At 40.6% G+C, this 12730-nt stretch overlaps 1 protein-coding gene across 1 annotated transcript; it reads right to left on the bottom strand.

The window, feature by feature from the left end:
* Window positions 1–825: 825 nt before the first annotated feature.
* LOC128106494 (granzyme G-like) lies at window positions 826–3670 on the bottom strand. The gene is made up of 5 exons (XM_052732012.1): window positions 3616–3670; window positions 2411–2561; window positions 1835–1970; window positions 1372–1632; window positions 826–978 (listed from the first exon to the last, which is right to left on the bottom strand). Exons 1-5 carry the CDS (start codon window positions 3668–3670, stop codon window positions 826–828), a joined length of 756 nt encoding a protein of 251 aa, XP_052587972.1.
* Between the last annotated feature and the right edge of the window lie 9060 nt (window positions 3671–12730).

The raw sequence follows: 12730 nt of genomic DNA, 5'->3' as shown, positions 1-12730 counted from the left end.
GTTCAGGTGGTGAGAGTCACCTGACCTGCTAGAGAGATGAGAGGCCCTAGAAACAGGAAACGGATTCCCAAGGCCTTCTAAATTCCCAGAGTCCAATCTCCCTTCACCCCAATGCCTTGTTCAATTATCTTGATGAAGGTGGTTTAGAAATGGTAGCTTTCCTGGTCCTGAGGAGGTTCTTTTGTGGAGGGCTAAGTATGAAAAGGAATGACTGAGTATAGACTCCTGATTATGTTGTAAGAAAACCAACCTTGAAGATCTGGGTATTAAATATGCATATAGTTGGATATCGTGGCACACCCCTTTAATCTCATCCCTTGGGAAGCATATGCAGCAGATCTCTGTAAAGTCCAGGCCAGCCAGAGCTGTATAGTGAGATCCTACCTCAAAAGTAAAAACAGCTCTCTCCGTATTCTCTCTGTACTTTCCTGCTGCGTGGTCTCTCTGTCTCTGTCTCTATGTCTATCTCTGTCTCTATCTCTCTCTCTCTCCTCCTAATAGTGCTCTAAAAAGGTAAAAAAAAAATAAAAAAGTAAATAAAAACAAACAACTCACTAACCCCACCGTGTATGGGGTGATGAATATGTGGAATTGTCTAGCCTGAAGGTCCAGATGGAGGAGGGGCTGGGGAAGAAGGAGGAAGAAAAGCCCAGAACTGACATGAAGTCTGCCTGGACCACCGAGGTGCACACAAGAGAGGCTCAAACAATAAAGGACTTCAGCTGTATACACCGAGGAGATCAATTTATTATGAGTTTTCACCTTTGCTGCCCACTCCATGTGGTTCTGGCCTGTGTCCAGACAAGCTTGTCAGACACAGCTGGCCTAGCACCTGTTAGAAGGCTTCATGCTTCTTCTTATCCACGGCAGGAAGGACACGACCTTAATGAAGATTCCTGGAGCAATGGTCTCATCTTCTCCGTAGGATAAAACTCCATAAGCTCTGTTGTCACACACGAGGGGTCCTCCAGAGTCACCCTGTGGGCAGGGAAAGGAAGAACTGAGTCTGGTTCCCTGACTCTGCCGTCTGTACTTCCTCCTGAGGTTAACTGTTAGATCGGGTCTAGGACCGGTTTTCAAACTCCCTCAGGATGTGGGCTCCAGGGAGGCCTGACTTTTCCTTCTAGCTTAGTCCAAGGCTCTCCCTGAAGTCCTCAGGGACATTCTGGGATAATTTATGCTGCTTTGGGATGGTGGATGTTTCCCACCTTCCACTCTTGCTAAATCCACGGAGGGACTCAAAGCTGAACTTTTGGGATGTCTCTGCTCTTATTTGGGGCTTGAGGTTTTGGCCAGTCTCACACCCAGGACTCCCCCCCGCCCCAGGTTCCTCTCTCCCTGCATTTTGCATGTTAATTGCTTGATTTCCACCTTGAAAACAGCCTGTATTTCCTTTGGGTCTCCAGCACAAATCTCTTTAGTCTTGATGTAGTTGTGGAAGAGGCGTTTGCATTTCTGGTCATCCTGTATGGTAAATTCTGCCTCTTGCAGGAGATCCGTTCCTTTAGTGGCATGGAGAGACTTTCTCCCCCAGCCAGCCAGGTGGCACACATACCCTGGCTTCAACTGGGCATTGGCCCTGGGCAGCTTGAGTGGGCTCACAGCTTTCGTTCTAATGGCCTTCCTCTGCAGCTGATAGGGAAGAGGCAGGAGAGACCAGCTTAGCCAGGAGCCTGCTGACCTGGGACACTTTGAAACCAGGATGGCAGGGAGGGAAGGAGCAGGATGAGAGCAGGAGGGGAGGGGCAAGCCTTGCATCAAGCAGAGCAGAGGCACCAGGGGTGGGTGAAGTGTGGGTGGAGGTGTGTGTGGATGTGGGGGTGGCAGGTCTCACCTTTAAGAGCATGATGTCATTGGAGTGGTCATTAGGATTGTAGTCTGGGTGGGAAATGGCTTTTGCCACAGGGATGATCTGCTGCGTATCCTCCTGTGCCTTGATGTTGTGGGCCCCAAGAATGACTGTCATTGAGCTGTAGAGAGCAGAGTGGAGATGAGAGATGTGGAGTGAGAGAGGACACAGTCCAGGAGGTGTAAAAGGCTGGGAGGGGCTCTAGCTGAGGGGACTTGTGGAGACAGGAGGGCCTCAGGGTTTGACCTGCTACTCTGCTTCTCAAGAACATTAGAGTCCTGGAGGCTTCCTCTTGGTTCTAGGAAATATTCCAAAGTTTGCACTGACTCTCAATGTGTCCTTTCACCCTCAGCCACTGCTTTAGTCTGGCCAGGGTAGCTGCTTTCTCCTCAAGGGTGCTGCTGGCTCTGACCTCTCACCCTTTGACCTCAGTGTCCCTGTTTTCAGACTTCCATTTTCACAGTCCTGCCCTCTAGTGTGCTCTCACAGGAGCATCCGCAGGTAGAGGATGGAAACACCTGTTGGGGTCTCAGAAAACCTGGGCTAGCTGCTTCTCCTCACCTTCCCAGGCAGTGAGCAGCTGTCAGCACGAAGTTGTCTCGAACTAGGAAGCCTCCGCAGTATTTCCTATTCCCATTGGAATCCACATACTTAATAAATGTCATGTAGGGGCGGGAGTGGGGCTTGACCTCATGTCCCCCGATGATCTCCTCTGAAAGGAAAGGATAGAACATGGGGTGTCTGGGAGCAGCAGGTGAGATCAGGAGGGAGGATCTAAGGAGAAGGTCAAGGCTATGGGATCTGCAGTTCCCCAAGCCTGTGGTGGACAGAATTCCCTACACATAGAATAATCTTTGTGGAGTTTTTAGCCTCAGAACACTATTCTGAGAAGTGGTGGGTGGCACTTGTCCTCAGGCCCTACTTCACAAATACATGGAGGGACCAGCTCTATCTTCCTGATGACAGAAGCCAAGAGGATCCTGGGAGTCTCACTGTTAGTCTTTCTGTGTTAGTGAGTCTCCGTGACAACTCTAATGTCTTGATTTGTACCAGTTTGTCACTTTTAACTCCAAACTCTATAGAGAGGAGGTTTCTAAAAGTCTCCTATTCTGGTGGCCAATACATCTTGTGTTCTCAGTAAATGCTTTGGTTGCATGGATAAGTGACTTCCACTTAAAGTGCTGGTAATTCAGAGCTCATGGGATTCAGGGGCAAGGGGACATTGGAGTTGTGTGCTGGCCAGATGGGAATAGCTGGGGACCTGCACAAAGAATTGGAGAGGCCAACCAAAACAAGACTGCAAAGTTAGTGGAGTGTGCAATGTAGGCATCTTGTCACCCTGGTCCTCATTTTTCAGCAGGCTGAGGGTGGAGGTTACTAAATGATGCTAATGTCTTGAGCCGGTGTCCTTACCCCATTGCAGGCTGGTCATTAAAGCAGCCCATGTCCTGGGCTCTAGTAAAGTTAATGATGTAGTTTTTAGTTTTTTTTTTCATTCTCTGCTGCTTCTCTTTTTAGGGATTATCATCTCTCCAAATGATGAAGAGCAGGGAAAAGCTAATGCCCTCTAAGTCTTCTGAGGACATCTCCCTTCTTCAGACCTTGTTGAAAATCTAGCCAGTGACAGATTTCCAGATCTGGATGTGGTATGGGACCTGAGGTTCAGACATCTCCTGGTTCAGTGAAGGACAATTCCTGACTAAGCTGAGCAAAGAATCTGAGAGGTATTATGGGAAGTCACCTCTGGGACAGGGGTGTTCACTCACCTCCACTAGCGCCAAGCATCAGAAGAAGGGTCAGGAGAATCAGGACTGGTGGCATCTTCCCAGGATGATGCTCAGGTTGGAGGAGGGCAGAGTAGACACAGTCCTTGAGGGGATGAAGGAGTTTAAGTGCGCAGTGACCTCACAGGCATTGTAAAATAGTGCACCTCTTTGCTGATTGGCTCAGTAGTTAAGAAAGTTTTCTGGTTTGGGTCAAAATGACACTGTCACCACATTGACACCCTATGAGCTATGTGGGAATAAAGACCAAGAAAAGAGGGTATTTAGGCTGTGGCTGAGGAGGGCCTGAGACCCTGTGAAGTCCAGTGTGACTGCACTGAGCAAAAAGTGTATCCTTTCTTACATTATACATTTTCCCATTCTCATAAGATCTCTTTTTTTGGGCCCTACCCCTGGTTTCTTGAGTAGCTGTTGCCTAGCTTGCTGACATTGATCAGATGTCTATTCCTTCTATTCCTGGCTTGCTAATGACCTCTGATCTCCAGGCAAATTTTATTTATTAACATACAAATAAAATCACATTTCAGCACAATTAAAATATCACCACATTTCCCCCTATTATTCTAATAAAAAGAAAAGAGTTATAACTAATATAAGAAAACTATATACAATAGTACAATAACTCTATACTATATATATAAGCAATAAATACCTAAACTATGTGTAGTCCCTTTGCATTTGACAGACTCAGAGAAAATATTCCATTATCTATCCTATTTTGGTAAGTCCAAAAATGTACCTGATTCACTTTCTATCCTAACTTATATTACTAACAGAGCTATCTTATAATGTCTTTCAAATTTATACACTTACACCTCTTTAAGGAGTTTCTTTTCTGAAATTCTTAAAAGGAAAATTATAACTATAATTATCTAATCTTCAACTCACTATAACTATCTATTCTTCAACTCCTTCTGAGACCCAAGAAGGAAATAATATTACCTAATAAAACAGGAAGTGCAAGCAAGCAACTTCCAAAAAAAAAAAAAATGTGAGTTAACAGAAACAGCCAGCTGCCTGGACAGTCACTGAGGTTTCTCCACAACGTTGGGGCGTATCTTCTGCCTGTAGGCTTAGCATGTCTGACAGCTTCATCTGTGAAGTAAGATGTACACAAGGTCTGTAGTTCGACCTCACATTCGGTGAGAGTAGTCCCTGTACCAGAAACACCTGAATTCCACTAGTGTCCTGTCATGATTTAGGATTTTAAATTCTAAAAATTGTTGATGATTTTGGAATTCAGCTTGTCCATTTTTCTTGGCTTGTGGGTGGCTTCATCTCGGCATCCTGTTCTTCTCCGCATCCCATTCTTCTTGGCTCATGGATGGCTTCATCTCTTTTACTAAATGCCAGTCTACCATTGAGAGGTTAGACTCTGTCAGCCTAGTTACTCTTTAAAGAATAACTGTTTCAGCTATTGTTCCACTGCATATCAGAAGCCATCGTCCACTGTCTGTAAAGCTGCTTTCAAAGAAAGTGGCACTGTACTTTTTCTGGATTGTAAAGGCCACTTCAGTGATGTTGCCATTTTGTGTTGGCCTCAGAGGATGCCTGTTGCTAAAGCCACAACCACACTTGTCTTGGCAAGAGTCAGTAGTCCTTTGTTTTGTGTCCTGTCTGTCCATTTTTTCCTGTTTGTCAGCATCGAATCAAGGACACTTTGTTGTCCAGTGGCTAACATTTGCCACAATGAAAGTTAACTCCATAAGCAGATTCTTCAATGCCCATATCTTCTCTGAAATAGATTGGTGCTGCCAGGAACCGACATGTCTCATAGTCATAACAAAAAGAAAAAATTTCTAAGTTTTAAAACATTTTAAATGCCATATTCTGTAGATCTCTGAAGGGTGTGAAGATGACCTGTCTATCTAAAATATCTCTTCTCAACCTTGAAAACATACCTAATATGACTACTAGTTAGATTATAATGTCGAATTACTAACTTTCACTTCTTTATATGCTAATCATTGGTAATAACATTCAAGGATTAGCAAATTGCATTACATTGTTAAATGAACTGTATAAGCACAATATCTTGAACAAGATTAGAAATATACGCATAGCATTTCCTAACAATATCAATCTCAATATATATAATTTATATACAATATAGAAAAATCCAATCCAATGTAAAATATTTAAAACTAGTAATTGTCTTTTAAAAGTAGATTGAATAATCTTTTTATCTATATCATATCTATATCTTCTCTTTACTTTTCAGAGTAGATTCAATAATCTACCCTCTAGTCTATCATTTCTATATATCTTTTTTTTAAAACAAGAACCTTAAATCTAATGTCCTTTGCTTAGCCCTTTTCCTAACCCTTAACAACAACTTGTAATCAACCCCCTAAACAATGAAAGTTATCCCAGACCCAAAACCCATTGAAAGACCAAAACCCACCTGCCCCACACCACCTCTTTAGGAATGTGGGCATTGCGTTCTTAAAATTGCTTCCTGCTGGTTATGGGAGAAGGCATCTTTATTCTGAAAAGAAAAATTTGGGGTTAATTGTCAAATTCTAGGAAAGGTAGCTATATCCTTTGTTGTTCAGTCTCTGAATAATGCCAAAGTTCAGGACTTATCTCAAGTCCTTATTCAAGTAGTCTGTGGAACTGGATCATCTCAGCTAGCCATCTCAAAATTGCTCTGAGCAGTTTATATTCCAAAGCTGATCTGTAGATGATGTTTGTCAACTTTGTGGTATTATTATTGTCCACATGGAATCGTTGTTGTGGGGCCCCATCATCTTTCTGGAGACTTCAAATTTGATGTTAGGCCTGGTCATGATTTCCTGTAGAAAACTGATAGAGACTTGAAAACAAACACATGTATAGGCAGCTAATTGAAGCCTTTTTTCTAGAATTAGTTAGTACTCTATATGGGCATTCATATCTTAACAAAGTTAAATATATATATTAAACTTGTAAATTTTGATATAAAATTCATACTTTAAGAAATGTTTAAAGTATCAGAATAGAATAAAAAATTGAGATTAGTAGCAATAGAATTGTCCCTTAATTTTTTTTCTCCTGTCCCATATCAGAAGATGGCTCTTTCTTCTGGCATGATATAGGGAGTTTGTATTTTCCTTTTAACAACATGCTTGAATTTAAAGAAGGAGAGAGCCATTCTCCAACTCCAAAGCCTACTTTAATTTTTAATTGAACTGGGACTACAAGAAGACCATTTGTGTTAAATGTCTTTAGAGAAGAGCAGAAACAAACATTTAGGAAGACTTATGAAATTTTTATAAATGATATACCAATAGGCCAACTTACTCTTTTTCTTAGGACATTTTTTTTCTAGATGATTTGTCCTTTTTCTTCAGATGTCTCTTTTGTCCAATGTTCTTCAGATTTCTTAGCCTTCATTCTCCTAAAAGACAAAAACAAGAACCTTTCTCCAAGACTAACTTTGGGGGAGCTGGTTCCCTTTTGGCAAGTTATATCTGATTAAATGAAAAGGAATGTGTTAATGGTATAAGTTAGTTTAAATTGGATGGTTATGCTGGTTGATGAACTAGCACATCTTCTAATTAAGAGGTCTTTCTTGTTCAAATCGAACCTTTATCAATTTTGACGGTATCCCCAGCTTATCTTCTCCTGTAGAAACAAAAGCAAAACCTCATCCCCAACATAACACATATCCTGGTTTCCATTCTGAGGCCAGCACATCCTTAAAGTATATAGGCTGATTTAATTCTGCAGTCATTTTCTATTATCCAATGTCTCTGTGCAGCTGTTGTTCTTTTCTCATTAGCATTGAGAAAATTCAAAGTTAATAGAGCATTGTGCAATCTATTTCTTGGTTTTTTTGTTACCCCTTTCTGTTTATTTAGCATATCCTTTAGAGTTCTGATTGATCTTTCTATAACTGCTTGGCCTGTAGGATTATGTGGTATACCTGTAACATGGTTTATATTATAATAAGCAAAAACTGTTCTATTTTAGCAGAGACATATGCTGGAGCACTGTCAGTTATAATTTGTGCAGGTATACCCATGATGGCCATAACTTCTTGCAAATGAGTGATTAGAGAATCAGCTTTTTCAGAATTCACATCAGTGGCCCATTGAAATCCTGAATAAGTCTCAATGGTATGGTGTACATGTTTCAGTTTTCCAAGTTCTGCAAAGTGAAACACGTCCATCTGCCAGATTTCTTTCCTCTGAGTACCCTTTATTTACATCTTGCTGGTAATGGCATCTGATTGTCAAAGGAACAAGTAGGACATTTCCTTACAATTTCCTTGGTTTGTTGCCAGGTTATGGAAAAATCCTTTTTTAAACCTTTATTATTGACATGATGTTTTTTATGAAATTCTGAGGCCTCCAACACATTTCCTATCAATAATTTAGCAATCTCATCATCACCTTGAGCTAGAGGGCCTGGCAGATCTGTATCAGATCAGATGTGAGTTATATATAAGGGATGCTTCCTATTCCTGACTATATCTTGTAACTGAATAAATAGTGAAGTTAATTCTGACCCATCAGAGATAAATTCTGCAGTCTCAATATGTAATACCACTCTTTCAGCATACTGAGAGTCAGTAACTATGTTGAGAGGTTCTGAAAAATCCATTAATACCAACAGAATAGCATACAATTCTGATTTTTGAACTGAATTATAAGGACTTTGAACCACTTTACTTAAATTTTCTGATTTGTATCCTGCCTTTCTTTGTTTGTTTGCATCTGTATAAAATGTACAAGCTCCAGATTTGGGTGTTTCCCATACAATGCAAGGCAAAATCCCATCAGCTCTCTTTATAAGATCAATTCTATCACTTTTGGGATATTTGCTGTTAATCTCTCCCAAAAAAATCACTGCAAGCTCTTTGCCAAGGTTCACTTACTGCCCATAATTTTTCAATGTCCTTCTTAGTTAAAGATATGACAATTTCTGCTGGGTCTATTCCTGCTAATTGACAAAGCCTCAATTTTCCTTTCAAAATCAAGTCAGAGATCCTTTTCACATAAGTTTAAAATGTTTTATTCGGTTTATTTGGTAAAAATATCCATTCCAATATAATATCTTCCCTCTGCATTAATATTCCTGTAGGAGAATGCCTAGAGGGTAAAATAACCAAAATGCAATCCAGCTTTGCATTGACACAATCTACGCATCATCCTGTACTTTCTTTTCTACCAAGGCCGATTCTTTCTCAGCTTTAGGTGATAATTCCCTTGGACTATTTAAGTCCTTGTCACCTTCTAAGGTTTAGAACAAATTACTCAGTTCATCATTTTTTTTTACCCCAACAATACTTCATAGATGAGAAATGTTTCCGAATAATCTTTGAAAGTCATTAAGAGTCCATAATCGATCTCTCCTTATTTGCACCTTTTGGGGACTAATTTTTTGTAAACCTATTTTATATCCTAAATAATTAATAGAATCTTCTCTTTGTATTTTTCAGGAGCAATTTGTAATCCTGAACAAGACAAAATTTTCTTTACTTCTTCAAACATTCTTTCTAAAGTATCTGCATTTGAGTCAGCTAGTAAAATACCATTCTTGTAATGATAAATTATAGACTTAGGAAAATTTTTACATATCACTTGGAATGGCTGTTGTACAAAATATTGGCATAGGGTTGGGCTAGTCAACAGTCCCTGTGGGAGAACCCTCCATTGTTATCGCTTAACTGATTGAGAACTATTATAAGTAAGCACTGTGAAGGCAAATCTTTCTCTGCCTTTTCTTGTAAGGGTATTGAAAAGAAACAGTCTTCTAAATCGATAACTATAAGAGGCCATTCTTTAGGTAATAAAGTAGGCAAAGGAATTCCAGATTGTAGAGAGCCCATTGGCTGAATTACTTTGTTAATTGCTTTAAGGTCTGTTACCATTCTCCATTTACCAGATTTTTTTTAAATAACAAATACAGGAGAATTCCAAGGGCTGGTTGATTCTTCAAAATGCTGAGCATTTAACTGCTCTTGTACCAGCTCTTCTAAAGCCTGGAGTTTCTCTGTTGTTAAAGACCATTGGTGAACCCATATAGGCTTGTCTGTTAACCATTTTAAAGGTAGAGCTGTTGGTGTATTTGGAAGATCATCAGTTGTTGTGCCTTGTTCCTGTACAATCTGGATGGCTGGTGACCACTCATCAGAATAATACCTTCTAATATTTCTCTCAGAAACATGTGTTAGTTTATGATTTGTCTCTGAGGTTGGATTGATTTTAATGTGAGTATTCCATTGTTGTAACAGTTCTCGTCCCCATAAATTCATAGCTATGTTAGACACATATGGCTTTAATTTTCCTCTCTGTCCTTCTGGACTTATGCATTTGAGCCATCTCTCACTCTTTTTCACGTGAGATAATGTTCCAATCCCTAACAGCTGAATGTTTACCTCCTGAAGAGCCCAAGTTGGATGCCAAAATTCTGGTGCAATTATGATCACGTCAGCACTTGTGTCTACTAAGCCAGATAACAAAACATCATTATTCTTATTGTTAATTTTGGTCTTTTTTCATTTACAGAAATGAAGTTTGCCAAAAAATTGCTTTATGGCTTTTCCTGAACTTTCTATTCTCTCTGCCTCAGTTTTTTCTATCACCCTGAGTAGCCTGGTTTATTCCAATAGGCATTTGGTTATTTAATTTCTCTGAGTAGGCGTTTCTTCTGTGATGGCAGGAAAGGTCTGAACTGGATTTGCTGTGGGGGCCTGCCTGAGGCCCCTTTGGGAGTTTCCCAAGGACAGAGGCAAAGGATTACCTTGTATGTCCCTTGTTGATCTACATTTATTGGTCCAATGTTTACCCTTACCACACCTTCTGCATCCTCCAGAAGAAAGGGGCATTCTGTTGCCATTGCTCCTTGAAGAAACATTGTTTCTAGGAATGCCCTGAATACAATTCCTTTTCAAATGTCCTTGCTTTCCACATCCAAAACCTCTGATGTTTCTCAAACCTTTTGAAATTGCTTCTCCTATCCACATATCATCATGGCCATGAGACTCAACATTAATTGTTGAGTCTCTGATCCAATCCTCCAAGGGTGAGGATCTTGCCTTTAATGGCCTGATTATTCTCTTGCATGCTGCATTTGCATTCTCAAAGGCCAAAGGGTTGATTATTATCTGGCTAGCTTCTGAATTCAGGACCATTCTATTTACTGCTGAAGATAGTCTTTGTAAGAAATCCATGAAGGATTCTTTTGGGCCCTGTATAACTTTTGTGAATGACTCCATTTTCTTTCCTGCTTCTTCAGTTCTGTCCCATGAATTCATGCCTGTCATACAGCATAGAATTAAGGTTTGGTTATCGTATAAGCATTGTCTTTATATTTCATCATATTGGCCTTCTCCAAGAAGCTGATCCTGGGAAATTTCCACACCTCTAGTCCTCCATTGCCTTTCTATGGTCTTCGCCACATCTTGGTACGACATATGCCACTGGAGCTGTGCTCTGGGTTCCAGGACAGTGGTTGCCAATTCTTTCCAGTCTTGAGGGATAGTCCTATTACAAGTTGACCAGGAGTTTAACATTTGCTTTACAAATGGAGAATGCATGCCATAAGATACTATTGCCTCCTTAAACCTTCTTAAATATAACATTTCAACTGGAGTCCAATTAGTTTGTACATGATCAGGTAGCTGCTGTACAGTTACTAGATAAGTTAAGTTTGATTGTTTGAAAACTGGATTTCTTTCTGTAACCTTATAATCCAATTCTGAAATAATTTCACCCTTAAATTCTTCTGAGTCTGAATTTCTCAAGAATTCATTTTAACAGGTTTTTCTAAAGCTTTTATCCTGGTACTTAAATTGACTCTCTTTTAAAATTGTAAAATAAGGAGGAGTAAACTAATAATATGTGTAATTGATATTACATACAACCCATCAACATTAATCCTCTCTTGCAATTGTTCCATTTTCAGACTGCCTAATGTTTTATCAAACAAAGACAATTTCCTTCTATTGTAAAGATACTTCCCATTTTTTTAATGTGGGGAAAATTTTTCTCTTTTAAGTAGTTTCTCCCTTTAAGATATCTGATACCTTAATTGATATACCAAATCTGCATAGTACAGTAGAAACCCAAGGGAATTTCAAAACAGCTACCTAGCATGGTTGTGCAGAGAGAGAGAGAGAGAGACAGAGAGAGAGAGAGAGAGAGAGAGAGAGAGAGAGAGAGAGAGAGAGAGAGAGAGAGAGAGAAAGAGAGAGCCTACTATCTACCAAGAGAAGAGAAAAAAGCTACGTGCCACGTGCTGTGCCTTGAGTCAATTCGGGCCTGAATTTTGGCTTCCTTAAGCTCTGACCAGGTGAGTTGGTGATCTGGCCACAAGATGCTCCAGCTGTAGGTAACTGCTGCAGCTACAGTCAAGTGCAGCCAGACTGGACTGATTATACCTCTGGCTGGGCCTGGGGCCTGTAAACTCTGGCTGAGTCAGGACCTGTAACCCCTGGCCGAGCCAGGACCTGTAACCACCAATGTTTTTTAATGAATTCTTGCCACATTGGGCGCCAAATGTAGACAAAATTCTAAACAGTCTTATTCAATAAGAAATGCAGAGACAAATACAGAGTTAAAAGCCCAAGAGATCCGAGCACTAGCAAAGAGCCAAGACCACCTTATCTTAAAACTTGCTGCTATTCTTCCCCTGAGAGAGAGACCTTCTTCCTGTGTGTCTTGAGTTTTATTGCTTTCCTGTTCTGCCTTCTCATTGGCTCTAAGCACAGCCACATGACTTTCTTGTCACTGCCTGTCTGTACAGACCTCCTGGTCTCTATGGTTGGTACTGGGATTAAAGACTCAAGGGTCACCATGCTTGGCTGTGTCCTTGACCACACAGAAACTCTGCCTGCCATCTGATCGGATTAAGGGCATGGGCTACCACCACCAGACTTCTATTCCTGGCTCACTAATGACCTCTAATCTCCAGGCAAACTTTATTTAAAAACATACAAATAAAATCACATTTCAGCACAATTAGAGCTGTGTGAGATTAGCTCTGGGAGGTGAGACAGACAGGCTGCCCTTCTCTAAGAACAGGGGTGTGTGTGTGTGTGTGTGTGTGTGTGTGTGTGTGTGTGTGTGTGTTGCTCATGAAGGTTAAAATAGGGCAAGGGATGTCCTGA

The sequence above is a fragment of the Peromyscus californicus genome, unplaced genomic scaffold (assembly GCF_007827085.1).
Source record: "Peromyscus californicus insignis strain IS unplaced genomic scaffold, ASM782708v3 Scaffold_12__1_contigs__length_115047231, whole genome shotgun sequence".
NCBI classification, from domain to species: Eukaryota; Metazoa; Chordata; class Mammalia; order Rodentia; family Cricetidae; genus Peromyscus; species Peromyscus californicus.
This window is presented reverse-complemented; position numbering and strand designations above follow the sequence as displayed.

What these genes read in the sequence shown, in the direction of transcription:
- LOC128106494 (XM_052732012.1), bottom strand. Translation starts at nt 3,670, where the DNA reads ATGCCACCAGTCCTGATTCTCCTGACCCTTCTTCTGATGCTTGGCGCT. An exon ending in GCTGCTCACTGCCTGGGAAG is followed by an intron (nt 1,971 to 2,410) that starts GTGAGGAGAAGC and finishes TGCTCTCTACAG; the next exon opens with CTCAATGACAGTCATTCTTG. An exon ending in ATGACATCATGCTCTTAAAG is followed by an intron (nt 1,633 to 1,834) that starts GTGAGACCTGCC and finishes CTTCCCTATCAG; the next exon opens with CTGCAGAGGAAGGCCATTAG.